We start from the raw sequence: 27,552 nt of genomic DNA, 5'->3' as shown, positions 1-27,552 counted from the left end.
GTTAGGGGACAGAGTGTTACAGGGAGTAGGATAACTTAAAAAGGTGTGTTTTGAGGTGGGATTTGAAGGTGTCGATGGAGTCCAGAGTGCGTATGTGTAGTGGGAGTGAATTCTAGAGACTAGGCACAGAACAGCTCAAAGCAGAAGTAAGTGAAATATTTGTGTTAATATAAGTCTTAGGGGCGGTGCGTGGCCGCCCCATGTAGAGGCTACAGTCCTCAACGCATATAAGTCTTACATAGACGTATCTTCTGATGGCAATCATTTATATAGAGTGTTTGGTCCGAAACACGGGTCTGTCAGTCGCTCTGCTGTAAGCCGAGGAGAAAACTTTCCTTGTATCCTACAACCTTTATCCAATGAGGAGAGAGAACGGCATAAAGGGGCGGTCCTCTCTGTGTGTGCAGCCAAGGGATGCGCGTGAATGTGGTGATGTCGGGACGAGGGCGGGGACTGCTAACGCCATCGGCTGACAGAAAGTTAGCCAAAACGACCGGATCGCTTACTTCTGCTTTAAAGTGCGAGCGCCAAGTGTGGTAAGTAAAAAGGGGGGGTGGAAAGCAGGGCGGCAGATGAGGAGTGGAGTGAACGGGGTGGGATATAAGGGTGAAGCATATTAGAGAGATACAGCAGGGCCTGGTTATGGAGAGCTTTGAATGTTAGCAGAAGGAGCTTGTAATGTATACGGTGATGAACAGGGAGCCAGTGGAGTTGCATGAGGACTAGTGTGATATGATTCGAGGACTTGGTACGGGTGATGATTCTGGCGGCGGTGTTCTGGATAGTTTGTAGATGGTGGATGAGTTTCTGTGGTAGACCGGTGAGGAGGGAGTTACAATAATCCAAGCGGGAAGTGACCAGGGCATTTATGAGGATTTCGGTGGAGTGCTGGGTGAGGGAGGGGCGGAGTCTGGAGATATTGCGGAGGTGGAAAAAGGCTGTGCGTGGGATGTTATTGATGTGGGATGTGTAGAGAGAGCAACTCCTAACACACTGTCCATGCAGCCTCACACGCTGACTGTTGCAATGTGTACTCATTCTTAACTCAAGTTTATAATGCTTAAGTTCAATGTCTTGGTCTCTTTTATTTATTTATTGATCCTATTTTATCCCTCCTTTTGTAATGTGAAGGGAAGCATGCAAGTAAGAATTTCATTGCATCGTTTTTAACATCTGTTTTACTGTTTATGACAATAAACAACTTGAATCTTGAAAAATAGCACAATTTCCACAGTCATGTGTGAAAGAAGCAACTGAGCCGCTGTTAGACAAGACTTGATACAACATTTATTTTCACTTCACATTAAATAACTTACAAAAATTACAACAAAAATAAAAGCAGCAAAAAAGAGACAGGTATTAAAAGTGGGACAAGACATTCAGGGTTTTTTTTTCTGACCAAACCCTGGTACCTGTTCACAATGTAAACATGACATATTGCTGGTGTTAGAGGGGGCTGTGACAAGGCGGGAGGGGGGGGTCAGGAGGGGGCTAACACCACTCCCTGTCTCTGGAGGTGTCTCAGGATGTCCAGGATGGAGTCCAGCTCCAGACGGAAAGCCTCCAGCTCTCTACTCTTGTCCTGAGCCAGGTGTTTCCAGCGCTCCACCTCTGACTGCTGATTGGCCTCCAGCGTCTGCCACGATCCACCAATCACCTGCAGACAGAGGGAGGGGCGGTTACCGAGGTTAGCCAGTGTTGAGGCTCTGCAAATGTTTGGGCTAGCACAGACAGAAACACTGTACATCTGTGAACGGCTGCGTTGAAACGTGGCAATTAAATAGGATGTGTGTTTATAAAGAGGAGGAGGGCTTCAATCAAGTGACACTGTCCTTCACAATCTATGATGTGTTGCTGCTGTCTTGTGTCAGTGTAACTGCCGATTATGTTAAACGATAGAGATGGAACGGTTCATTAAAAAACCCTCCCTACGGTACATATTTCAATAGGAGAAATCTCACTTGCCTCTGGAAAGTAAAACTTTTGAACTCGTACCTGAAACATAGCCAAAAAGATATGAAAAATGGCTTTCACAGGACAGCCCAAATTTAAAGGGATATGTCAACATTCTGGCAAATTGGCCCATTGCCATAATTCCTATAGTCATAGGATTAGTTTCATTACCTTTAATTGTCGGTGCAAGCTGTTTTTAGATTGGCTGGGCAGAGACGCGAGCTGCTCAGCTAACGCAATGGAGGCATATGGTATTTCCACGTTTCCCTCATCAAACTAAATACTAGGGCTGACCCAAAGAAATCAAAACTTTGAAGCCTCGTTTGTTGCCATGGTAATCGATCATGAATCAATTTTTTTTTTCTTTTTCCTTTTTGACACCGGTTCACATCGGCAATTGTCACATTGAAATGAGTCGGCTACTTGGCATTCTGGAAACCTGCCTGATGAGTTTTGGAGACATGCAGTGTTTGTTTGCCATACATGCCCTGTTGGGTGTTAGGTGTAGATGCTTCATAACAACATCTCATTCCCTATGTTTTAATGTTCATGTCATGTTTTTCTTACTTTTTGTTCTTTATTTTGTCCTAGAAAAAAGGACATTCAGGCAGACACACTGTGACCAACAACTGACCAAGAACTACACATAAACTATAAACTGTTTTCTTGTCTGTAACAACATCTATTGCACGTCTGTCCGTCCTGGGTGAGGGATCCCTCCTCTGTTGCTCACCCTGAGGTTTCTCCAATTTTTCCCTGTTAAAAGGGTTTTCCATGGAGTTTTTCCTCAGTGGATGTGAGGGTCTAAGGGCAGAGGATGTTGTTGTGATGACATGTAAAGCCCTTTGAGACAAACTGTTTGTAAAAACGGGCTATACAAATAAAATTGCCTTGCCTTGCCTTGCCATTACATTTGTCACTGAATGTCAATAAAAAGTCAAGAAGAAAATCTGTCCCATTGGGGGATGTGTGGGTTGGTGGGTTCAGGGCAGGAGGGGGGTTCAGTAGTGGAAATGGCAACACATTCACAGACATGAAAAAGGGTCATGGGTGAAAAAGGTGAGAAGGATACGACCCCTCTAGGGGGGTCTGGGGGCATGCTCCCCTGGAAGAAAAATTTGAATATTTCATATCTGAAAGCATCAATCTGATGCATTTTGAGAAGAAATTCAAGCAGAACTACAAGACAGTATGAGTATGAGACTCTATGGAGTGTGTGTGTGTGTGTGTGTGTGTCAGCCATGCAGCTGATTGGCCGTGTTAGTTGAACTGAAGTGAACATTTCTGCTGCAGCTTGTGTACCTGCACCAGCTCCTTCTCTCTGTGCTGGTGTCGGAGCTCCATGTTGACCACCTTCTTCTCCAGGCTGCAGAGGAGCTTCACCTCTGGACTCTGAGCTTCTTTAGCTTCCTTCAGCTCCTCCAGCAGCCTGCTCAGCTGAGTGTTACAATCACACCAAACCACAATGCACAACATTTCATCCCAGTTCAAATCAAAACATCAATAATGCAACAGTTACACAGTTACTATTAGACCAGCTGATGAAAGCCTAATTAGAGTAAAGTACTGATGAAGCAGATGTAATGAGGAGCAGAGGAGGAGTTCACTTCTCTGCTGCATTCAGAGGAAACAATGTATGCAGGAAACACTGCATATATTCACTAAAAAGTCAATGATAAACATCTGACAAATGTTGTCATACACTTGAACAGAAAAATGTTCAGACACAATAGTAACTTTATCCAGAGATTTACTAGAATAAAATGGTATTTGATTTTGAGATGTGTCAATGCAGTGGTTCATTCTGCAGCGGTGGAACATTTTGCATCTATTTTGTCTGAGATCTATTTTAGATCTTTGAGTGTGAGCTCAGTGAAAGGAGTTGTTGTAAAAAGTGTGTCTGAAAAATTCAAAGAATAAAAAAAACTGCTGTAAATGAGGAAAATAAAATGATCAACATTATAATATATAAAGAAAAAACATGTATATGCAGATCCATCTATGTGTGGGTGTGTTTCTTTATGGTCTTGCTCTTTCATACACATTTGAAGAAAATTTCAAGTGACTGGCTAAAACACTAGCTGGGTTTACATGGAGCCAAATGTTCCCATTAGAATCGGTTTAACGGTGAAACCAAATGAAAATGCTCCATATAAACAGCTAAATCAGAATAAACAGGCCAGATAGGTGGAATAAACCTTTTCTTTAACTAAAAGAAATGAAAATTATATCATGTAAATGGTGAAACAGAATGTTGTCTGGTCACGTTCTTTCTGCTCCGTGTCCATGCGTAGTGACGTTTCTTCACTTTCAAAGCTTGAATCAATGTGTCAAACAAAGACAACTACTGTCTTAAAGCAGAACTATGCAAGTCGGCCGGAAATAGCTCGCTCCTTCGTTGGTTTCTCTTTTTTTCCCTCTCCGGAGCTCCCCCACAGTTCTGGGAGGCACATGCCACTGTCGTAAAAAAAAAAAACTCGCCGCCGCCACCTCCTCCACCCCCCCTACACGTGCTTGTGTTTACTGCTGTTTGCTAAGCCCTGCTAACACCGAGCTAACGCTAACACGGAGCTAATGCTAACACGGAGCTAACGCTAACACCGAGCTAACGCTATGCTAACACGGAGCTAACGCTAACACGGAGCTAACGCTAATACAGCCACACACAGGCACAAAGACACAGACATACACACACAGGAATAAAGGTTCCAAAACGCGAAGGTGTGTGTGTGTGTCATGATGTATTACATTATCTTATAAAAGACCCATGGTGTGTGTATCTGTGTTAGCATTAGCTCCCCGTTAGCCACAAGCTGAACTTCATCAGTAAACATTTCATGTTTCCATGGTTTCCTCCGACTTTCCGAACTCAAACCAATCACGATTCGTGACATGCATGACGTCATATGCGTTCTTATCTCGTACTGCCGTAAGGCAGTTTCTCGCGATACTTCTATCCATTGACGAGATTTGTAACACCGAGACGGACGACTGATCTTGCAAGTGCGGTTTTCAGCCAGTGGGGGGGGTGAGCGCATTGGCCTAGACCCCATTCACTTCATAACAGGTCACTCAACCATCACAGTGACTCTGAGCCACAATAATTACAGCCCAAATCCTGCATAGTTCTGCTTTAATCAGAAGACGTTTTGATCTCTAGACTTCCCAACGGGCCTGAAAATTAAAATCCGGTTGGACCAGACCAGTGGATGTTGAAAGCTCAGACTCAACACGGCTCACTAGCTTTTATTCTCAGCCTGAACCCGGTCGGACTCGCCCCCAAAACAGAGGAAAAATGATCTGAAACATTTCTACTGTATATAATTTCTCGCGGGGTTGTTCAGGTCAGACCGGTCCATTAAGAATAGAGTTGTCACGATACCAAAATGAGTAACCACGGTACTATACCAGACAAAGTATCACGGTTCTGGGTAATATCACGATACTGCAACCTTTTTTTATTATTATTATTTTTATGAACTGCAATGTATTTGTACAAGTTATAAATACTTATTAATTAGGCTACTTATAATGTTGTTTGGTGCATGATAAACATAATACTGGTGAAGTAGGAATTAGACTGAAACAAATATTTTTAAATAAGCAATAAAAAACAAATAAATGAAGTTTATATGGTTGAAAATAAATAACCATTCAGTCTCTTGCACATTAATTTATGTTTAACAAATATAAATAATCAACTTAGGATAAAAAACAAATCCACTGTCGTTAAAAAAAAAAAAACAATTTGACAATAATACTTCTTCTCCACCATAATAAATCATAGAGGACAAAATACAATGAACAGGAACTGATTCCCTGTGAAAACTATATTTTTATGCATTTTCTAGGTGCTTTATACTTGGACATCCTTTAACTCTTTATTCCTCAGCCTGTACACGGAGCATATAGCCTGATATTAGCCAATGAGAAAATAAACAGAGCTAAATTAATTAAGTGCCACTGACGACGACACCGCGGCAGACTCGCCGCTCGCGCCCGGTGCTTCTGCCGTGGTCAGTGTGTTGTCTCGTGTTTGTGAAGCCGTGCACGCGTCGGACGAGACAGAACTTTAGCTCGTTGTTTGTTTTGAAGCAAATTTCTATCGAAGCGCTGTCTCAGCTGTCTTCATGGAGTCCGTTCTTGTCGGCATGAACCACGAACAGCCAATCAGAGAACAGACGGGCGGATCCAGCGTGCGGAAACAGCCTATCATATCCCCGGACATCACCAGTAACAGGGAAACAGCCAATCATTCAGCAGCTGTGTAGTTAGGTTGCAGTGGGTGCATGTGGGTTTTGTTTACAAGGGAGTGCGTGCAGTGAGAAGCCGGGAGGAGAGGAGAGGCGGCCGCTATGTAGCGGAAACTGGCGCCGTAGTAGTAATCCACGGTAGTACCGTCGTGTAGAATTTCTAGTATAGTAGGAACCGTTACGTTTTGGCACCGCGGGGTACCGTGGCTACCGTGGGTATCGTGCAACTCTAATTAAGAACACTTGCAAGGCTGTAAAACGTCTGTTCTGAATAAATGCAGTGGCACTTATTCAGTAACCACCCAATTGGATTATATCATATCACCTGTAAACGGTTAACCTGAAAGACTGATTCAGGATGGATTCAATCAGAAAGAGGAAAAAGTCTCCTTGTGAACCCACTGACTGACATGATGCAGAACTGTATCAAGGTGAGTGAGTGGAGGTGAGAAAGTGTCAAACAAACAAAATGAGAAATTCTAACGTGCTCCTCACCTGCGTCTGCAGGGTGCTCTCTCGGGTCCTGGATATTTTCAGGGCATCTTTGACTCCCTGCAGCTCCTTCATTTGCTCTTGCAGATGTTTCACCATGACCTGCAGACAAACAATTAACACTGAGTTCAAAGCAGCAGGACGTCCTGACCACATGAGGCTGGTAGGTTGATGAGCCTTCACCTCCAGGCTGTTGATCTGATTGGCCTGTTGAGCAGCTTTAGAGGAGGAGTGTTCCAGAGCGTGGCCGGCACACAGCTGCTCCATCGCCCTGCGCTGCTCCGTCTCCATGGAGGCCAGCCTCTCGTCACAGCGCTCCTTCAGCCTGGAACATCACATTGCATCATGAGATTCACACTTACCGACGAGAACGTGTGTTGTTGAGCTCACACACACACACAGACACAGACACCTGCTCAGCTCCTCCTTGGCCTGTGCAGCTTCAGCCTTCAAAGCCTCTTTCTCCTGGTCGGTGTGCAGCTGCAGCTGCTCCAGACGCTGCAGCAGAGCCTCCTTCTCCTGCTGCACCTCCGAGATGTGACTCCCTGTTCCCAGGATGCAACATTATATTATTACACAGGTCAGGTGGTAAACAGACTGAACTCACTGTGAGAAGATACTATCATGGTTTTAAAGGGATATTTCAACATTTTAGCAAATTCACCTGTTGCCATAATCCCTACAGTCATAGGAGTAGGTTCGTTACCTTTAATTGTTGGTGCAAGCTGTTTTTAGATCAGTGGGGCAGAGACGTGAGCTGCTCAGCAACGGGGGCTCATGGTATTTCTACGTTTCACTCATCAAACTCATCAAATGCACAATCCAACAACTCCAAAACGCTCTGGTGGACAAGTTGTGAGCTGCACATTCACCACACTATGAGATAATAATGTAACGTTACAAGACAGAGTTGTTTTAGAGGCAAATGCGTAGCCGGAATTACATTTCAGACACGGCAGCTCGTGGAGCGATTTCAAAAGCAAGTAGTTCCGAGTATTTGCTTCATGTGTCGTATACGTTACTATTTCATAGCTTGGAATGCAGAGTAAAGTGTGCATGTAAATGCAATGAATGTGGACTTTCATAAAGGAATATGGAAATCCATAAAGCCACTGTGATAGAGCTCAATGACTTTGTATGGCATGCCCTTCCTCACCATCCTTCCTCTCTGGACTCTACACTGTCACATTCCATCTGGCTGTAGCCAGACTCCATCAATTTATAGTCAACAATGGAAATAGGCAAGTTTTGTACTGCATGGAGACACATGGTACTAAAACCAGCCTTTGTGTTCTGTCTGGTTGATCTATCTGGCTTACATGTGATATCAGCCATTTGCTATCTTACCCACAATACATTTCTCAGTGTCAAAAGGACCAGAGGTTCTCATGGAACGGAACCTAAAAATGTGTGCGGGCATAAGTGCACTGGTTTAGTGGGTTTAGAGTTACGTCCTTTGGTAATAACTCTAAATTGATTAACGATTCATTCATTTTTTTCTGCTATCGGGTATATGTATATATTCTTAGGGGTGGGTATTGTAGTATTTTTATATTTGTATTCTATTTTATTTGATCTTATCCTATTTATTTTGGAAAATGTTATTTACCTCTATCCTCTAACTCTTATTCATACAATGTTTCATTTTTCCATCAGGAGTTTGCTTGTAGCAAAACAATTTCCCTCCGGGGATCAATAAAGTTATTCTGATTCTCATTCTGGTTCCCACCTGTGAAGACAATGGGCTGGTAGGTCTTCTCATACTGAGCAGCTGGAGCTTCCTCTCCACATGTGTGTTTAGCAGCAGCAGCAGCAGCAGCAGCAGCAGCAGCAGCACAGAGGCTCTTGGTCGGTCCTGTCTGTCTCCTGGTCTCTGCGGAGTGGGACTCAGGTCGTGGGCTGGGGACAGACAGCATGCTCCTCCTCTCCCTCTGCAGTCTCTCCACAGTGCGGCTCAGCTCCTGGATGCTTCGTGTTTTGGTGGTGAGCTCCTGGTTGAGGCGCTCGATCCGGACGCCAAAGGCTTCCTCCGCCTGGCGCTGGTGCCGGCCTGGACTGGGCTGGGGCTGCAAGAGGGGGGAGGAGGTCAAGGTGATTAAAACTTTAGGTTCTGTGCTTGGTTTCTGTGTAATGTCCGTAGCACTGACCTTGTTTTTGAGCTGCTGCTGCAGAGACTCTATCTGGTCACGGAGGAACTTGTCTTTCTCCTGGTGGGACTCCCTCTCCCTCTGCAGCTGCTCCTCCAGGGTTAGGACCTGGGACATCCGCGGCTCGGTCCCGGCTGCTGCTGAGCCGCCCCCCTCAGCCTGCTGTCTCTGCTCCAGCTGCTGCTCCAGCTCTGAGATCTGCTGCTCATAGCGGAGCTGCATGGAGCACACAAACACACCGACTGTCAGACCTTCTCTGTTATCTTTTACATTTCTACAGAAACCCTGAAAGCTAAGTCACATTTTCTTATTTTGTTTTTGTTTGTAATCGTTGCTGGGATCATATTTTCTTTTGACATTTTCTTTGTGTGAGAGGGAAGTTACTGCTCATCGTTTTTAGCTCTTTCTTTCTCACTTCCCACACACATCTCTTAAAAATTGGATCACATGTGGTTTTGGGCTGTTCAGACTGTCAAAAAATCAAACTGGTTAAGGTCTGGATACGGTAAAAATCCGATTTGGGGTGGCAGTGTGAAGCAGACTTAGGCCTAACACTAAGTAAGGTTTTTACTGAATTATGGGTTTCCATTAAATGTAAGCCATAATCATTACAACTGAAAAGAAATACAGACATATAAATATTTGAGTCTGTGTGTAATCAATCTATAAATTATATGAGTGTCACTATTTGAATTTAACTACTGAAATAAATGAACCTTTCTATTATATTCTAATTTATTTAGATGCACCTGTATAATGAGTGCATTTTATTTTAAGTGCAGTGACCTGTAAGCTTCAGTGAAGTTATAAGGTCAAGATGAGTTTTTTGTTTATTTTACTGCAGCAAACTGGTGAGTAACATGTTCAGTTGGACACCTGACATGGTTGTGTTGATTTCATTCATACCTTGACACCGTGGAACCGTTGTTCCATGGCCCTCAGGCTGTGTTTAGCCTCGTCGTCACGGTTCTCCAGCTCGGCTTCCAGCCGCTGGATCCTGTTCTCCAGCAGAGAGATGATGCTGGTGGGCGTCTTCGCAGCCTCCTCCTCCTCAGCTGCGCTGGCTGCTGCATATATCAGAGCGGGCAGGGAGTTTGGGTTTCTGTGTCTGAGTATCTGCTCCAGCTCCTTCACCTGGTGAATACACAAACACACTTAACCCACCAAGAGACACCAAGTTGTGGTGCTGAAGTGTGATTTATCGGCTTGTCTGTGTCACACCTGTCGCTCCAGGTTGTGCATCCTCTTCAGCTCCACAGATTTCTCTTTGGTCTTTTTCTGCTGCTCGTTGCTTCTTTTGCCCACTTCCATTTTCAGGTTCTCTACCTGAAATCAGGACCACATGTTGTTTCACACACAGTGAGCTGTTTAACTGTTCAGCTGTAAATTTCACACCTGAACTAATATTATAAGCTTTTTGTTCCTGAAGCTGCAGCCTCACACAGTTGATCCAAAACTACCAACAATAAGACAGAGGTCCTGGATACTGGTCCACACAACTGAGCCTCATCTGTAAAATGAATTATTTCTCTCCTTCAGTGACTTGGGGAAGGGCATTCATGTTTTTTTAGTATGTATCCCTGACTCATCTATTGAAAGTTTAGTTGAAGATGAACTGCCATACAAACAATTGTGATTAACGATGTGTTTGTCTTTTTCTGATCATTTTATGCCACTATTATAGTATAGTTTAATGATACACACACTAATGAAAAAGAAAAGCCATTTATTGGCTTTGCAGCTAAATCCATGATGCTAATGTCAATAGATGCTCATCGAAATGCAGTCGTTGAATTTTAGAAAAGAAGCTCCTCCACTCATGTGTCATTAAACCGCAGCAGAAGAAGAAGGAGGTGTCACATGATGATGTCATGAAAAGAGGACCAATCAAACCTCAAACGGTGGAGAAATGTGACATTTCTGTAAGTTTCACTGGCTGGTTAATTTGAACCATTATGCAATATATTTGCAGGCAGCTTAAGTGATCGCAATCAGGTGATTATGTAAAAATTGTGACAGGCCTATTGTGTCCTGGTAAAACATGAGCTGAAATAAAAACCAGGACACTCCAGAGTCTCCACACACCACACGAGGAGTGTTCCTTAGACATGATGTAGACTGGCCCAGTGGTGAGGAGGCAGGTTTTAACAAGGGGATAGAAGACTTGAGGGGATCCATGTTTCCATAAATGGATAATTGGTTTCATTTACAGTGGTGATGATGGTGTTCAGCTTAGAAATATAAATTGATGTGTAAAGGATTTGGTAAATGAAGTGGCAGTTAGCACATAACCATAAAGAGGGTGGAGGCCGACCTGCTCTTTGAGTTGTCGTATCTCTGCTGTAGCAGCCTTCAGTCTGCCGGCGTCTCTGTCCAGCAGCTCTTGATTCTCTGTAAACCACTGCAGCTTCTTCTTCAGGGCCGACACCTCCTCTCTGTGCTGCTCCTTCAACACACTCATCTCAAAAGTCTTATCGCCTGGCACATGGAGAGAGGACACATGTCCAAACAGCACTTATGGATGTACAGTCTCAAGCAGCTGCTGTTACTGTTTTAAAGGGGAACAATGCAACCTGGTCGCTCTTTTCTCTACGGAGCTCCCCCTACAGTTTTGGAATGCATATTTTACAACACTAACAAAACTGTAAAAACTCACAGATAAGTCATCTAACCATCACAGTTACTCTGAAGCTGTTTGATTCAGGTAAAAATCTTGCATAGTTCCCCTTTAATCTTTAATATCCAGGTTTTGGATGTGAGGAAGCTCTGGATGCAGTCTCACCTGACGTGGAGATGACCTGGGCTTTAGCCAGATCTCTCTCTTTCTTTGTGAGCTGCAAGTCCACCTCCAGAGCCTGGTTCTCCTGCTTCAGTCTGTGAATGTCCTCACACAGCTTTACCTCATTCCTCTGCTCACACAAACACACACACATAACAATATAATCTATGATCGTTAGGGACGTTGAATGTTGAACAGTGACACTGGTACTGACCTGGAACATATTGATTTGAGCTAACAGGTCTGTGATGCGTTGAGGGTGATCCATTAAACAGATGTTTCCCATAGGTCTTGAGGGTTTACTCAGCTGTTCCCTGGTGAGCAGGGGAAAAAGCCACAAAGAAGGGACACATTTAATCACATTATAATTACAATAAACTATAGTTAAGACAGACACTTTTTTTTTTATTGCTGTTTAACTGGTGCAGTTCAGGAGGCAGATGTGAATCACTGTCTGAGTGTGATTTACTGTTGATAAAACATGAATGCATTACTGCAGAATTAACACAACTAATTAACTCACAAAATAAAAATAGAAAAAACAAAACAAATTTTAAATTAGATCATTCCTATACCAATGTAACAATATCAGACAAAAGTATTATCAATATGCTCAAACTTCAGCTTAAAGCAGAAGTAAGCGATCCGGTGGTTTTGGGTAACTTCTCTGTCAGATGATTGGAGTTAGCAGTCCCCGCCCTCGTCCCTACGTCACCACATTCACGTGCATCCCTTGGCTGCACACACAGAGAGGACGGCCCCTTTATGCCGTTCTCTCTCCTCATTGGATAAAGGTTGTAGGATACAAGGAAAGTTTTCTCCTCTGCTTACAGCAGAGCAGAGTGACTGACAGACTCGTGTTTCAGACCAAACACTCTATATAAGTGATTGCCGTCGGAAGATATAACTATTTAAGACTTATATTAACACAAAAATTCCGCTTACTTCTGCTTTAACTCTTTATAACAGTGGTTCCCAACCTTTTTTGGCTCGTGACCCCATTATGACATCACAAATTTCTGGCAACCCCGTCAATAAAGAGGCGCCAGCTCAGATATTTTTATATGCTGCATTTTATTTGAACTCGATTCATAGTCGAGAAATAATATGAATCGAGTAATAATTAGTTAAAAAATATATTTTCATCAGTAATTTTTTTTAATCAATTAGACATTTCAGGTGACCTCATTTGAATTCCAAGCGACCCCTCGTGGGGTCCCGACCCCAAGGTTGAAAAACACTGCTTTATAACTTTAATTTTGCACTGACCGAGAAAACAAAAACAAGTCAGAACTGTAACACCCACAGCAACGGCAGCATACTGAGGTCAAACCAAACCTTCACTCGACCGACCTTGTGAAGTCCAGCTCACTCTGCAGCCGCTGGTTCTCATTAAACATGGCCTCCTCGTTGGCTTTGCTCTTGACCTGCTGAGCTTTCATCTGCGCACACAGCTTCTCATTCTCCTGCAGGTTGAATTGATTGATTGATTTTAAGAAAAAGAAGAAAACTAAAAAGGGAAAAGAGGAAACGTAACACAAACACACATCAGGCAGTAGTTTTATGTGGCATCCATCTTTAGTTTCATCTGCAGGGTGTATTGGTCAGTTATCAGCTTGTTTCCTTCACTCTTTCTGTCTTTTGATCAGCATGTTGACATAAAATTGATGCTGTCTGCCTCTGCATGATGGAAGCTCAAAGCGGTTTCAATTACCACATTTTCAGAATGTGAAAATCAATAAGCTGTGGAGAGGCGGGTCACGATCTATGAATGTTGGAGCGTTGTGTTAAATCCAGACACAGTCAGACAGCTGAGGGACACCGACCTGCTGGTAGCCTTTGATGAGTGTCTCCTGCTCTTTCATTTCTTTCTCAATGTGTTGGAGTTTTTCCTCTGTCGCGGGTTCTGAGGCCTCGCTCAGTCTCTTCCTCTGACCGGCTTCTTCTGCGCCTCGTAGCTACGGAGTGAGAAAACAAAACATTCACATCCACACACATTGTTTCACGGTGGAAGAAATGGATGGACTATATAACACCACGCAGGCCAGACTTCAACTCTTAACTCTAGATAATATGCTGTTTGTGTAGCAATAACCACCCTTCACTCCCTACGTGTTCATGTTTTTGTTATGTTTTTATTTTTTTATGTTCTTTTATTACTAGAAAAAGGACATTCATGCTGATACTCTATGACTAATAACTGAAATTGGTGTACATGTCACATTTGTTGCAGAATGTCAATAAAAAGACACAAAACAAAAAAATCACTACCCATAATGCTCTCGGAGTGCAGGTGAAATTGGAGGTGATGATGTCAGTGTATTGTTGCTAGCAACCATTCTGTGTACTCCTCCTTTTGCACAAGCCACAGTACTGTATGTGTTTGCCTTTTTTTATTCACTGCACTGATTTAATGTCCAGAAGTTGTGAGACTGAACTGCAACACCTTCATTTATGCCTCTGTTCAGCTCTGCTGTGTTGCGAGTGTGCACCTTGCTTTGAAGCAGGAAGTTGTGCTGTCTGAGCGAGGTGAGCTCCTCTGCTCCTTCTCTCATGGCCTGCAGCTCCTGCTCCTTCAGAGCCAGCTGGGTCCTGAGCTGCTGCACCACACGGTCGTCCTCCTCCCTCTGCAAAGCCACCACACACCAACACCCACAGCAGAGGAATCATCACACCTGACATGATCACTCACTGGCATCCCATTCTATGGAATTATGAGTGTGCAAACATTTCTACATTTGAATTATGTAGTGTAGCAGCTCTACAGGAATGGTAGAGAAAGAGGAGCTTGTTTTGTATTCTGAGGAACGAGTTAAATATGCATTTAAATGAGAAGTGCTGTTTTTTTACAACCTGGACCTTATTTCTGTCATAAAACACTGTTGTTTACTCACCCATATAACTTTGGTGTCATTAGTCATTATGGATATTTAGATCCATTCGAGAGCCGCGTATATCCATATAGTGGAGTGATCGGGGCACAGAGATGCAGCCTCTAGATAACACATTATCTGCTGTGAAACTTGTTCATTTCACTAGTATTTTGTTATGATACGTTAGTGCTGTTCCACAAAAACACCACCAGTTACCATGTATTTACGGATGTGCAGCGGTATATTGTTCTCTAGCCAGATGTTCCTCTCTCAGCCTACGCATTCCCCTTTCAAAGAGCTCCTCATCCGTAGACTCTGGCTCTAAGCGGTGAGGACGTCCATCATATTCAAAGTCCTTGTCCACAACCTCAAAATCTGACAAATATTCTGCCATGTTGCACAAAACTAGCAGGCGCAACTTCCAGGTAAACAAGCTGAACGGCGCAGAGAGAGAAAAGAAAAAAGCTGACCGTCGCAAGTTGCTATAGTAACTATTATATACAGAACAATACTGTTTAGCCAGGGGTATTATAGTTATACAAACTATTGACACAAAGAGTGATTGAGCCGTGCTGCAGCTGTGCGCGGCACTCAGAGATGACATCATCCAGTTCAGAGGCCAGTAGGTCAATCTACAGACCCTGGATGACGATAACAGGAAACTCCAGACTCAGAGGGGAATACTAGCACTAGTGAATCATAACAACATATTGGTGAAATGAACGAGTTTTGCAGCAGATAATGTGTTATTTAGAGGCTGCATCTCGGTGCCCTGATCACTCCCACTGTATGGATATACGCGGCTCTCGAATGGATCTAAATATCGTCCAAAGGAATCCTAATGACACCAAAGTTATATGGGTCAGTAAATGACTGTATTTCATGCCAGAAATAAGGTCCGGGTTGTAAAAAACGGCAATTCTCTTTTAACAAGTTTCAGGGATACACTGCCATGAGACAAAAACCCCTACCATCCCAGCCCTGTCTAGCTTTAGCCCTGTTATCATTCTGGTGATGACATGCTACCATATGCAGTTATTGAAATGAGAACTGAGGGTCATTGTGGAGAGCTTTCATTTTCAAGTCCAGGTGAATGTCAAGTGTTTTCTTACATAGTTCTGTGGAGGATGACTGTGTCTGTTTCCCTGGTGACTGCTGGTGTCTGCCTGCTGCTGGAGGACCGCCACCAAGGACTGCACCGACGCCACCAGCTCGCTGCTCACCCTCACACCAGCATCTGCTCATCAACATAGAGGCTGTCAAATACGGCATGATACAGACACAGACCGTCGACTAAAATCGTGTGTGTGTCTCTAATAACCTGCGTCCTCGTGTTTTTCTTGGTGATGAGTGGTTTTTGGAGGAGAGCGGGGTTTGGCAGTAGCAGCAGCAGCTCTGTTTGTCACTGATGACCTGGGGGTCACTGCTGGTCTGCCCTCTGCCTTCCTGCCTCTCACAGGAGCCACAGCTGCTTTCCTCGGTGGAGGTGTAGAGGAATGAGAAACGGTGGAGCTCTGTGAAGTCTGGGACAAGTGACCACAATCCATCATGGTTACACAAAAACAATCAGCCTGTTTCACTTAACAATGTTACTTTTTAGATACATTTTTATAGAATTCTATTTGAACGAGGATCTATTTATGGACATTTTAATCGTTAAAGGGATAGTTCAACATTTTGGCAAATTGGCCCATTGCCATAATCCCTATAGTCACAGCAGGTTTGTTACCTTTAATTGTCAGTGCGAGCTACTTTTAGAACGACAGAGCAGAGCCGTGAGCTGTTCAGAGCTACGCTACGGAGGCTCATGGGATTTCTTGGTTTCCCTCATCAAACTCATCAAATACACAATCCAACAACTCCAAAATGCTCTGGTGGACAAGTTGTGATCTTCAGAAATCACAGACTCAATTTTCATTGTTATGCAGATGACACCCAGCTCTATCTTTCCTGTAATCCTGGCTCCTCACTTCCTCCACCCCCCCTCTTGGACTGTCTGGACGATGTCAAAACCTGGTTTTCTCACAACTTTCTCAAGCTCAGTGGAAATAAAACAGAAATCCTCCTGGTTGGCACTAAATCCACACTATCTAAATCTAACAGTTTTCCACTACTCATCGACAACACCACTGTCTACCCCTCCCCTCAGGTCAAGAGTCTAGGCGTCATCCTGGATAGCACCCTCTCCTTCACTGCCCATATCAATAACATCACCCGGTCTGCATACTTTCATCTCCGCAACATCAATCGCCTCCGCCCATCTCTCTCCTCTAACAGCACTTCCACACTGGTCAACGCCCTTGTCACATCCCGTCTTGATTATTGTAACGCTCTTCTACATGGTCTACCACAGAAATCCCTCAATAAACTGCAATTAGTCCAGAATTCAGCCGCACGTGTCATCTCCCGAACCCCATCCACACAGCACATCACTCCTGTCCTTAAACAGCTTCACTGGCTTCCGGTCCACCTCCGCATCGACTACAAGATCTTGCTCCTCACATTTAAGGCCCTCCATAACCTTGCACCTCCATACCTCACCGATCTCCTCCGCACCTACACGCCTTCCCGCTCACTCAGGACCTCCTCTGCTTCACTCCTCTCCACCCCTTCTGCCCACTTAACCACAATGGGACTAAGATCTTTCAGTTGCACTGCCCCCCGGCTCTGGAACACACTCCCACAGCACATCCGAACTATAACTACACTGTCAACTTTCAAATCACATCTCAAAACTCACCTGTTCAGACTGGCCTACCCCCCCTAACACAATGTTCACTGTTGCTGTATTGTTGCTATTTTATTATTGTTGTTGTTTTTTTATTGTTGTTTTATTGCTTGTCTCATTGTTTTACTATTTGTACTTTTAATTGTTTTTATTGTAAGGCGACCTTGAGAGTCTTGAAAGGCGCCTATAAATAAAATGCATTATTATTATTATTATTATTATTATTATTATTATCTCATAGTGTGGTGAAAGTTCAAACCTCAAACTGCCCTAGCAAATAATTCCCTTTGACCTGTACTCATATTCTTGCCTCTGTTACTATTTGATGCATAAATAACACACTATATGAGAAGGGAAACTGAAACAAGAATAAACGCTCTCCTTTAAAACCCACTACAAATCAAAGCAGTGGAGAAAAGTTGGACGTGTGTCTCACCAGCTGTTTCTTCACTTTGCCGGCCTGAGAGGAAGAAGACTTGTGATCCTCCATCAGCCTCTCAACCTCCTCTCTGATGCTCCATGTCAGGTCATGGTTGGGAGGCTCTGGGCTCTGGGCTCCCTTCATCACTGCCGAGCGGGCGGGCCTCTCCAGTCGCTTCACTCCTGCCTCTGACTGACTCACGTTTGGAAAAGTCTTCTCCAAGGAGCGGGATGTTTTTTCTTCCAGAGCGCTGTGATCAGATGTTGTAGATCAGTAAAATGCCACTTTAAAGGTATAATATGTAGGAATTCCAGTGCGGATGCATATCTGAACGTATTCTTGATGTTGCATTTATGTGAAATCGGGCAGACGTCAGACAGACAACAGACGCTGCATGTAACAGGATAAACAAGCATCTATGTAAACAAGTGGTCCGCCAGCACGAGGCAAAACAATACAGGCATGACAATATGTTGTCATGGTGATGTAGTATTGTTTACCTGACCCACATTTTACCGTCTTTCTCTTGTGGAGTAAAATGACATCCGGTTGGTTTGCCGACGGCCGTCTGCCTGACTGCACCTGAATGCAACAACAGTGCCTCCGTCCTTCCTCACACTACACAGTGGTGACAGTTTTAACAGGCACTACCTGGAAAACTTTCTCCCCGAGCCGACAGCTCCGCTGAGTTTCCGTGGTTACCTACGGTCACGCTGCCACTCAACGTAAAAAATGGCGATGCAACATGGCCGCCTCGGTTCGGTGCGTCGCCCACTTATGTATTTGTAACGACTTGTAACAACTCATTCTAAGGTACGGGAAAGCTTTCATTTGTATGCAGGTGTGATTCAACTTCAGTGAAATACGTATTTATGAAATATAAGTTACATACTGGGGCTTTAAGTATAAATCTTTATAATACATGATGTCCCCGAATGTAAAAAAACAACAAACTCCAACCTGACAGGCTGGAGGGTCAACCCTCTGAGGTGGGCCTCCCCGGGCCGGATTGGCCTCATCAGCTCCTCTGCAGTGGGTATGTCTACATACAAACACAAAGAAGTAGTCCACTCAGTTCCGTCCTCGCATGATCTTGGTGTATGTGAACTCATCTCAGCACAGTGGACGACGGGTCCCTCAGGGGACATGTCTCTCTCTTCTCCACAAAGTGACTCTGTTATTAGAGGTTTCAGCTTGACAGACCATGAACCTGTAATCCCTACTGATTCAGTTGACAGTAGAGAAGTGTCTCACCTGACTCGTTAGTAGAAGCAGGAAGTAGAGACTGTCTGACATGTTGAGGAGTGAAGGACGGGGACACGGGTCTGTGGATCTTCTCTTCCCCCTCCACAGATGAGTAATGGTGATTATAGTCGTCTGAGTCTGTGACGGTGTGGATCTGCCTGTAGGCCTCTTGAAGAGCCTCCATCTCTGAGCCACCACTCTGCACACAGGACAGGCCTGGACAAAAAAGACACATCCACTGTGTTCAACAAAAAAACTAATACTACAATAAATCATAAAGACCTTCCTGTTGGATCTGTTTGATCAGAGGCAGACCAGACCACCAAACAGTGTTGATCTAAAACTAGTTTAGACATTTGCTTTGTGCTTTAGCCAGGTGGAAGATAGAGCCTGTAGTCTAAACAGAGACTAGTTCTGTTGTGTGAGAAAAACATGTCAGTAAAAATCTGCTTCACTAACATAGTGCATGTGAGCACAGAGAGGAGGAGAGAAGAGAACAGATATGAAGCTGAATGAAACTGAAGTGCTCCAGACATGGCAGCAAGGAATAACATTTTATAACAGAGGAATTAGCACTCATGAATGCTTTGACTGAGATAACACACAGTATATTTCAGGTAGTGAGGTAGTTCTTAAGTGTTTTACAGGGTTTATAATCTAGTGTAATGCAGTGTGATTGTTTTTTTTATTATCATTCATGAGTGATTTTCTTTTTTACCTTTGCCAGGAACTGGAGACATCTTCGACTTCTGAAAGCAGACACACAAGATGATGAAGAGTGGCAATAGAGGTTGTCAGTTTAAGATATTTAGAAAAAGAAAAAAAAAGACAGAATAGAAAGAAAGAAAAAAGATAAAGTTAGAGCATATTATCACTTTGTGGTTACTTCCCCACTACAGTGTTTTAGTCTCAACACTCATCTCTTTTTAGCATCTAAAACTGAGAGTTTTGGAAAGAATCACATAGACTCTTGTGGTTTCCAGATTGTGTCTCTTATTCTTAGCTTTGAACCAGCCATCACCAGCATGTTGCAGTCCAAAGATAAACACACACTACTAATTTTGCCAACCTCAGTCTGTCTGATAAGAAACAGTTCCATCCATATAGAGTGAAATGGATTTTCACTAAATAAGCCAGTGGAAGTTTTGGAGACTCTGGATGATGTCTCACCTTTTTGCAAGGACCACTGGTCACACATCTCACTATTATGGCTGGAACGGACATTGGACACTACATTTCATAGCTTGAACAGAACAGAACAGAAACAATCTGCATCCTGATTAACACACCTGAAAACTCATAATTTGACATTCACATCATGACAGCAACGAGCCAGTGGAGGCATGAAGCTGACGTCTACTCTGCACTGGATTTGCACTAAATGAAGCTTACAGCTGTAACTATTTAATTGAACTCCTGGCAAAGACATCAGGATCCTACACATTTGTTAAACTTCATCCATGTTATCCATGTCTGTGGTAAGTGTTTATAAGTCCAGACAATATCCGTACACTGATACAAACTAGTCTCCAAAAAGTCTCTTTTTCAGAGGCCAGAGAACTCTGGTGTAGTGAAGATGACAGATCTAAATATAGTAGAGATGACTTATAAAACTAAAACACTCAGCCTAAATGTCCTTGTAAAGTATTTATTGCAGCGTACTGTTCTGGTCTCCTCAGCTGTCACATCCAACAAGTGAAATTATCTTTGAAAAGAGATGGGTCACACTCTCCCATGATCACCATCTTGGATGATTGTTTCAGTGACTATGATCCAACCTTGACAAAGACCACTGCCAGAGTTTTATCATCTATTCCAACTACAAACCTCTTCCTGGGAATCCTTCACACTCTCTTCATCCTCAAAATCCTCACTGTAGTGTGGAGAGCCTGCAAACGCAGAGACACAAAAAACGACTGTGAGGATTTTCCCTTATCCAGGTCACGATTATCTGAGAAAAGCTGAGCTGGAAGAGGTTGTGGGTTGTTCAGTGACCTTGTGGGTAAATCAAGGTCACTGAAGGTCCTTTGTCCACTGGTGCTTCTGGTGTGGAGATAAGTGAGTCAGCTCTACTTTGATGCAGATTGGTCTACATATTCTGGACGTCTTTTCTGGATGTTAAGTGTGTGATCTTTTTAAAGGACCAGTTTTAATCTGTGTTCAGCTGTGTTTTTGTGTTATCTAGAGTATGTTGAAGATCCTCCCACATTTCTGAGATCCTCTAAACATGTATGAGATGACACTGATGTTGCATTTCCTCTTCTTCTCTTCATGACCTGCAGTAGCTGTTTGCACAAAAAATCCAGTTGAGGAACCCACAGGATGTTTGGGTCTTCAATAGTGAAATGGTCCTGATGCACAGACAGACTCTTACCTGGAGAGTGTCTGGTCTCAGTGACTCTGGCTTTGCTTCCATCATCACTCTGCTCCTCGGGTTCCTCTGCATTCCTAGAGAGGAGACATCCATCATTATACTACAGCAACATCCCTCAGCTTCAAGGACAAAGTAGCAGCACAGAGCCTGTTCACATCTGTCTCCAATGTGTCCCATTGACCACTGCCTGCTTCCCTTCAGCTACACAGGACCACGGGCACAGCATTTGTTTACACAACTATCATCATCTATTTCCTCTTCTTGCGTTGGGGCGCTGTCATCGACGTCCTGCATTAATGACGTCTTTCCTGCTTCGTCCCTGTCTGAGACGCATCAGGACGCATTAACGTTCACACTAAGAAATAAATGTGGATAAATGCGGTTTGACAAAACGTTTTGGTGCCCGTTTACACTTGTATTCAGGGCTGATCACTTGTGTCCACTTGTGATCTAATCACTCAGATGTATTTTAATGACAGGCGTTAACAGGCCTAAAGACACTGCATCCCATAGCCTAGAAGAGACATAGGGGATGTAATTGCTCCCTTCATTTAGACAGGGTTCCTACACATTTGAAATTTCCAAATTCCATACTTTTTCCAGACCCTAATTTCCAGACTTCTCTGTAAAAAATTTCAAATACAAAATAATAACCCAAATAATTTCAGATTTCCATACAATAGTTTCCAATTTACATACTTTTCCACACCTGCAAATGTGTAAAATCAAATTCCATACTTTTCCATATTTTCCATACCGAACCCTGTTAGAGCTGTTGTCACATCATGGGGAAGTTCACAGAATATATTCAACTTTCAAAAAAATTTAATTAGTTGACTATAGAGCTACAGATCACTGAACTGATGTTTGGAACAGACACATTTTTTCATCAGGTGTAACGATGAGAAACACTTTATTTATCCCAGGCTGGGAAATGATTGTGCTACAGCAGCAGGTATTTACATTAGTGCAAATAGGAAAAACAAGGGAGAATGAATTAGAAACAATATGAATAAAAATATATCCATAAATCTAATACATCTTAAATATCAAATAAATAATGGTGCAATGATGCAAGAACTGTGCAAGGTGTAGGTGTTATGGAAATACTGAGGAGGTGGGAGACGATGACAGATTTATTTATCAAAGGTTTCAGGCCTTTGGTTGAATGAATGTCAGGAAGAGTGTTTCCATACCTGAGCTTGGTTGCTATGGTAGAACTGGCCGAGTCCAGCTCTCTGTTCAGTTTGGAGTAATCTATTGCTGACGAAGCTCCAGCTTCTAGTTGGGCAAAAAACCTGGCTTTCTCCTCCTCTTCCTCCAGAGTGTCGAAGCCCAGGCTGCTCATGTTCACAGCTGGAGGCATCACTGAGTCTGCACACGCACGCACACACACACACACACACACACACACACACACACACACACACACACACACACACACACACCACACACACACACACACACACACACACCACACACACACACACACACACACACACACACACACACACACACACACACACAGAAATCACACCTGTGATATATGAACCCTGCTTCACTTGCATGGCTTGTGATTGGGACAGCTGAGTGAACTCCAGAGATATTTTACTACTTTACTATATTATTTTTTTCCAATCACAGATATCAGACTTGCAGACAAACGTCCCCAAGCAGAAGCACTGTGGACTCACCGTCTGTCTGTGTGTTGTCTCTGCTGAGAACGACGGCCTCTCCTGGTTCCTCGTCCTCCTCTCGAATAGGGTGAGACTTCCTCAGAGACTTCCTGAAAGACTTCCCAGAAGCCGACAGACCTGCAGACAGAATGTCAGTGAGGCTGCATTACTTAATGCAGAGCATGTAGGTCAGTTCATCTAACAGGTCTGAGATGTGAACACAGTCTCTTTATTTCTAACAGGGATCAATAACTGTGTATCTACATATCCTGAGTTTTCCATGTTGACACTGCTAATTTCAAATTGCCTCATGTTGTCTGCCCAGGCCACTCAGACAAGAGCTGTGTTGAGAAGGGCCTTCCTGAATTTATACAAGAGGACACATTTAAATCCAGACTAAAAACTCACCTTTTTACTTTAGCTTTTAAGTCCTCTTGATCTTTGTTTTACTGTTTCAATCTTTTGTTGGTTGCTGCTTTTGTTTTGTTTTGTTTATCACTTGATTCTTTGTATTATTCCTTAATATTAACTGTACAGCACTATGGTCAACTTGGGATGTTTTTAAATGTGCTCTATAAATAAACTTGATTGATTAACATGTTTCACACATTTTTAAAGCGCATTTAATACCATCCATCCCACCATATTCAAAAACTCTCAAAGAGGCTAAAAACACGTCTACTATTTCTCCCTCATTGAAAAATCCAGGTTCTATGAATATTCATGAGCATGCAAATGTGTCATGACTTCTGCCCACCGCCTCTAGAGTTGGTAAATCAACGGGATTGGTTGCTAGGGATTCTGACGTATTAAACCTGACTGGGTGCTGAAAAACTGAATCCAACTTTTCCAGACTCTGGCTTTGAAACTGTGTTTTCAAATCTAAAATGCTCAGTTGTGGCTGCATTAGCAACTTCACTGCTAAAATGTCTTGTAGCATAACCCAAACACTACACTGACATATGTCACATTAGGTTAATATTTTTTAAAAAAAAATCAATTTTTGATTTAAATGTAACTCTGAGTCCTGCCACATCCAGAAATACTCGGATGACACTGCTATTGTGGCATGTATTAGGAATGGACAAGAATCCAAATACAGGGAAGACTAAGGAAATAGTCATGGATTTCTGTAGGTCCAAGCCCCCTCTCCAGCCTGTGAATAGTGGACATCAAGGTGTTGTCAAACTATGAATATACAGGTGTACACCTGGATAACAAGTTGGACTGGTCACTCAACACAGATGCACTCTACAAAAAGAGCCAGAGCCTCTTCTACCTAAGAAAGCTCAGATCCCTAAACATCTGTAGCAAGATGCTGAAAGATGCTAAGGGTAACATTGGATGGGGGGGGGCACTTGTGCACTACTGACATGTAAAGTCAACTTTGTGAATCCAAGTGGAATAAAGAAAAAGTTTATGAGCCGGAAAAAAAAAAAAGGTTTGTTAAGATTGGAAAACAATGAAACTCACTGAGGACATTCAGTGGACTGTCATGTCACTCATGGCCCCATGCTGCCACCTAGTGTCCTTTCATACACAGTACCTGACAGGGCTCAGCCCACAGCAGCTATTAGGAAGGACCACACTGCCAAACACTGGGCACATTAATCATCCTCCACACACTGCTCACTATTTGCCCTACCTTACATGGATCAGATGGATCAGAGCTTCTTACTCACAAAGAGATATAAAGAAGCTGTCTAAAACTGTAAAAACTAGTCTGAATTGTTTCAGACTCATCAGGTCCTGCCTCTCTTTCAGGGCAGCTCATTTATACCTGCATATCATTTGCAGATACTGGTGTTTCAGTAAATGATCAGTGAGGAACATGAAAAGAAGCTGGTGAACATTTTGGGCTCAAATGAGAGTACCGGTAAATGAAATTTTGAGGTTGTGAAGCTATTTCCACAAATAACTCCTTAAAAGATTTGTATTATAGAAAAAAAGATGTGTGCACGTGTAGAATATATCTGCAGATATTTGCATGTGAAACTCTAATCATGAAGTGACTCCAATCATAGGGCTGTTGTGGGTTTCATTTCATGCTCTGCATTTTGCTTCTGTTGCCCAATGGTGTTTATCAAAGTTATTAAAGGTCCAGTGTGTAATAATTGACAAGGTTTATTGGCAAAATCTGAGTATACTACCCATGAATTATATTTGTATAAGTGTATAATCAATATAAAATAAAATTAGTTTGGTTTTCGTAGCTTTTTAACTATTTTTTTATATACATATAGCAAGGGTCTTGCTTTAGAGCAGACCTGGGCATTTTACCCGGTCATGGGCCTGCGACGTCCACTATGACATCACATCCCCCATGAGTCAAGATGCGTCAGCTCAGATTTTATATGTTGCATTTTATTTGAACAAGATTTATATTCAAGAAAGTGAAAGTATAGAATACAGTTGTTTAAGATTGTCCGTGGTGTTTTAAATCATAATTTTAAAAAGAATAACAAAGTAAAAAATATATTTTTATCAATTACTAGACATTTCAGGAGACCCCATTTGAATTCCAGGCGACCCCACATGGGGTCCCGACCCCAAGGTTGAAAAACACTGAGCTAATCAGTCATTTCTCACAGTTGGAATCATTTTCATGATGGTGCTGTTAGTTATAGTAAAGCAGTAGCAAAGGAGTTGTGTGTTTCCTCATAAATAAAACTATACAAAATACATTAGCCTGATATTTTATTATCGAGTGTCGCCATCTTGCGCCGTAAACCAACGAAGATGAAGGAGTAGGAAACAGCAGATGTATCGTAAAATGGTTTAGGTTTTTACCATTTTACCATTACTATAGCCTTTGAAAACCTGGCTTCAATTTTTTTGTAGTTCTCCCTAATATTAAATATTGATGCCTGAATAAACAATAATCAAGTTAGACAAACATCATTCATTATTCTAAAAACTAATCTTATCCTCTCATCAGGACTGAGTGTCACCTTTCAACAGACTCCTGCTCACTCTCTTGCTTTCCCTCTCTCTCTCCCTGCAAGCCAGTGACCTCTATTTAGTTTTTCCACTACAATCTATTTTTATGGCTGTTTGATGACTGTCGGCCGTTAATGAAAGTCATAAAATCCTGCAGCATATGCCCATATTCTCCTTTAATTCGCACTGACACAACTGTAGCCACTGACATTATACAACTTCATTATGAAAAGAGCCAAAGGCCAACGTGTTGTAACGGAGGGTCCTCTCCTCATCATTACCTCTCCCCGTTCCTCCTCCTCCACTGTGTTCGTCGTCTTGCCACCATGACGCTGCAGGTTTTGGAGCTGATTTCTCGGCGCCGCTTTTGGCATAGGCCTGGTTCTCCGAGCCGCCCAGATCCACAGAGTCATCTGAAACAGACTGAGAGACAAGGTTGGAGTCAGTTTGGAGTTTGTCTTCTGTGACCATCTTAGATGTTTAGTATGTATATCTATTGTAAAGACCTGTCAATCTCCTGCTCAGATTTGGAAACTGATCTTCACTTCAGGTCAACTACTTACTCTTCTTTTATTCAATAGTACCATTACACAAGTTTTGGTGACATCCAGTCAGTCTTTTAACCTGTGTAAGAGTTGGTGCAGACTGAAGCATATCAACATTTACAGGTGAATGATTAATTCAATACTATGTTTTTTAGGGCTGCAACTAACGATTATTTTCATTCCAGTAGTTGTTTGGTCAATAAAATGTTAAAATATGTTGAAAAATATCAATCAGTGTTTCCCAAACCATGAGATGACGTTCTCAAATGTATGGTTTTGTCCACAAACCAAAGAGAGACTCAGTTTATTGTCATAAAGGAACAAAGAAACCAGAAATATTCACATTTTAGAAACTGAAATCAGAGAATTTAGACTTTTTTTCTTAAAAAACTACTCAAACTGATTATTCGATTATCCAAATAGTTGATGATTAACTCAATAATCGACTATCGTTTAATTAATCGATTAATTGTTGCAGCTCTAGTGTTATTCATACACATAATCAATTCTGAACAGTATCCCATCAGCCTGTAGAGAGGATCTTGTTACCTCCTTTAAGAACAGCTCAAACTGTTCATCCAGCTCCTCCTTGGTCAGTCTGTGAGACATAGTGACACTGCCCACTCCATCAGTCAGTGGAGCCCAGGGACTACTAATGCAAGGAGAAAAAACATGTTTGGGATGAATATTTCATACAATTACACATTCTCACACATTCTTTTCATTGCAAGAGATTAATCCAGAGTGCAATAATCTCAGTGTTCTATTTTGCAGATGATGAACATGTGATGCAGATTAGTCTGTGGACAATGTAATGGTAATATTAACCGGTACATCCATCTCTGGTTTCTCATCTCTAATCTTATCCGATTAAACAATATTTGTTCAATTAAAATTACACAATAATACTTATTGTGTTATTTACAATGATGAACTCTACTGTTTGTCAGAAGTCCTGTTTTAAAAATGATGATTTTGCAAAGAACAAAATGAATCGATCAACTCCTTAAAAACACCTGTTGCTCTATATTATTAAACACTTTTTTGGATGTTTTGAGCCTGATGTAGCTAATGATGAGGAGTGTTCTTCAGTATTTTGATTGGTCACTATTTAGCTCAGGTGTTC

At 42.6% G+C, this 27,552-nt stretch overlaps 1 protein-coding gene and 1 long non-coding RNA gene across 2 annotated transcripts in view; both read right to left on the bottom strand.

Moving 5' to 3' along the window:
* The window catches only part of LOC146971400 (uncharacterized), a 204,266-nt gene that overhangs the window by 57,210 nt on the left and 119,504 nt on the right, over window positions 1-27,552 (bottom strand). The window lies entirely within an intron of this gene.
* On the bottom strand, window positions 1,265-27,093 carry cep162 (centrosomal protein 162). Its single transcript, XM_085803419.1, has 27 exons — window positions 26,976-27,093; window positions 26,163-26,304; window positions 22,960-23,079; window positions 22,462-22,639; window positions 21,266-21,339; window positions 20,719-20,780; window positions 19,610-19,640; window positions 18,901-19,107; window positions 18,607-18,688; window positions 17,662-17,896; window positions 15,819-16,020; window positions 15,610-15,734; window positions 14,117-14,251; window positions 13,451-13,582; window positions 12,978-13,090; window positions 11,839-11,938; window positions 11,628-11,754; window positions 11,160-11,323; window positions 10,067-10,171; window positions 9,752-9,979; window positions 8,846-9,061; window positions 8,428-8,764; window positions 7,111-7,243; window positions 6,882-7,023; window positions 6,702-6,800; window positions 3,256-3,390; window positions 1,265-1,657 (listed from the first exon to the last, which is right to left on the bottom strand). The coding sequence occupies exons 1-27, from the start codon at window positions 27,033-27,035 to the stop codon at window positions 1,481-1,483; spliced, it is 3,861 nt and encodes a 1,286-aa protein (XP_085659545.1). The 5' UTR covers window positions 27,036-27,093; the 3' UTR covers window positions 1,265-1,480.

Source organism: Trachurus japonicus, chromosome 16 (genome assembly GCF_045865225.1).
Source record: "Trachurus japonicus isolate A0001 chromosome 16, Traja_1.0".
Classification (NCBI taxonomy): Eukaryota; Metazoa; Chordata; class Actinopteri; order Carangiformes; family Carangidae; genus Trachurus; species Trachurus japonicus.
This window is presented reverse-complemented; position numbering and strand designations above follow the sequence as displayed.

Bases quoted from the DNA above. Each gene is read 5' to 3' on its own strand.
- cep162 (XM_085803419.1), bottom strand. From the start codon at position 27,035: ATGTCTCACAGACTGACCAAGGAGGAGCTGGATGAACAGTTTGAGCTG. The intron at 20,781-21,265 runs GTAAGAGTCTGT...CTGCGTTTGCAG, and splicing joins TGAGACCAGACACTCTCCAG to GCTCTCCACACTACAGTGAG. The intron at 19,108-19,609 runs GTAAAAAAGAAA...TTTTTTGTCCAG, and splicing joins GTCTCCAGTTCCTGGCAAAG to GCCTGTCCTGTGTGCAGAGT.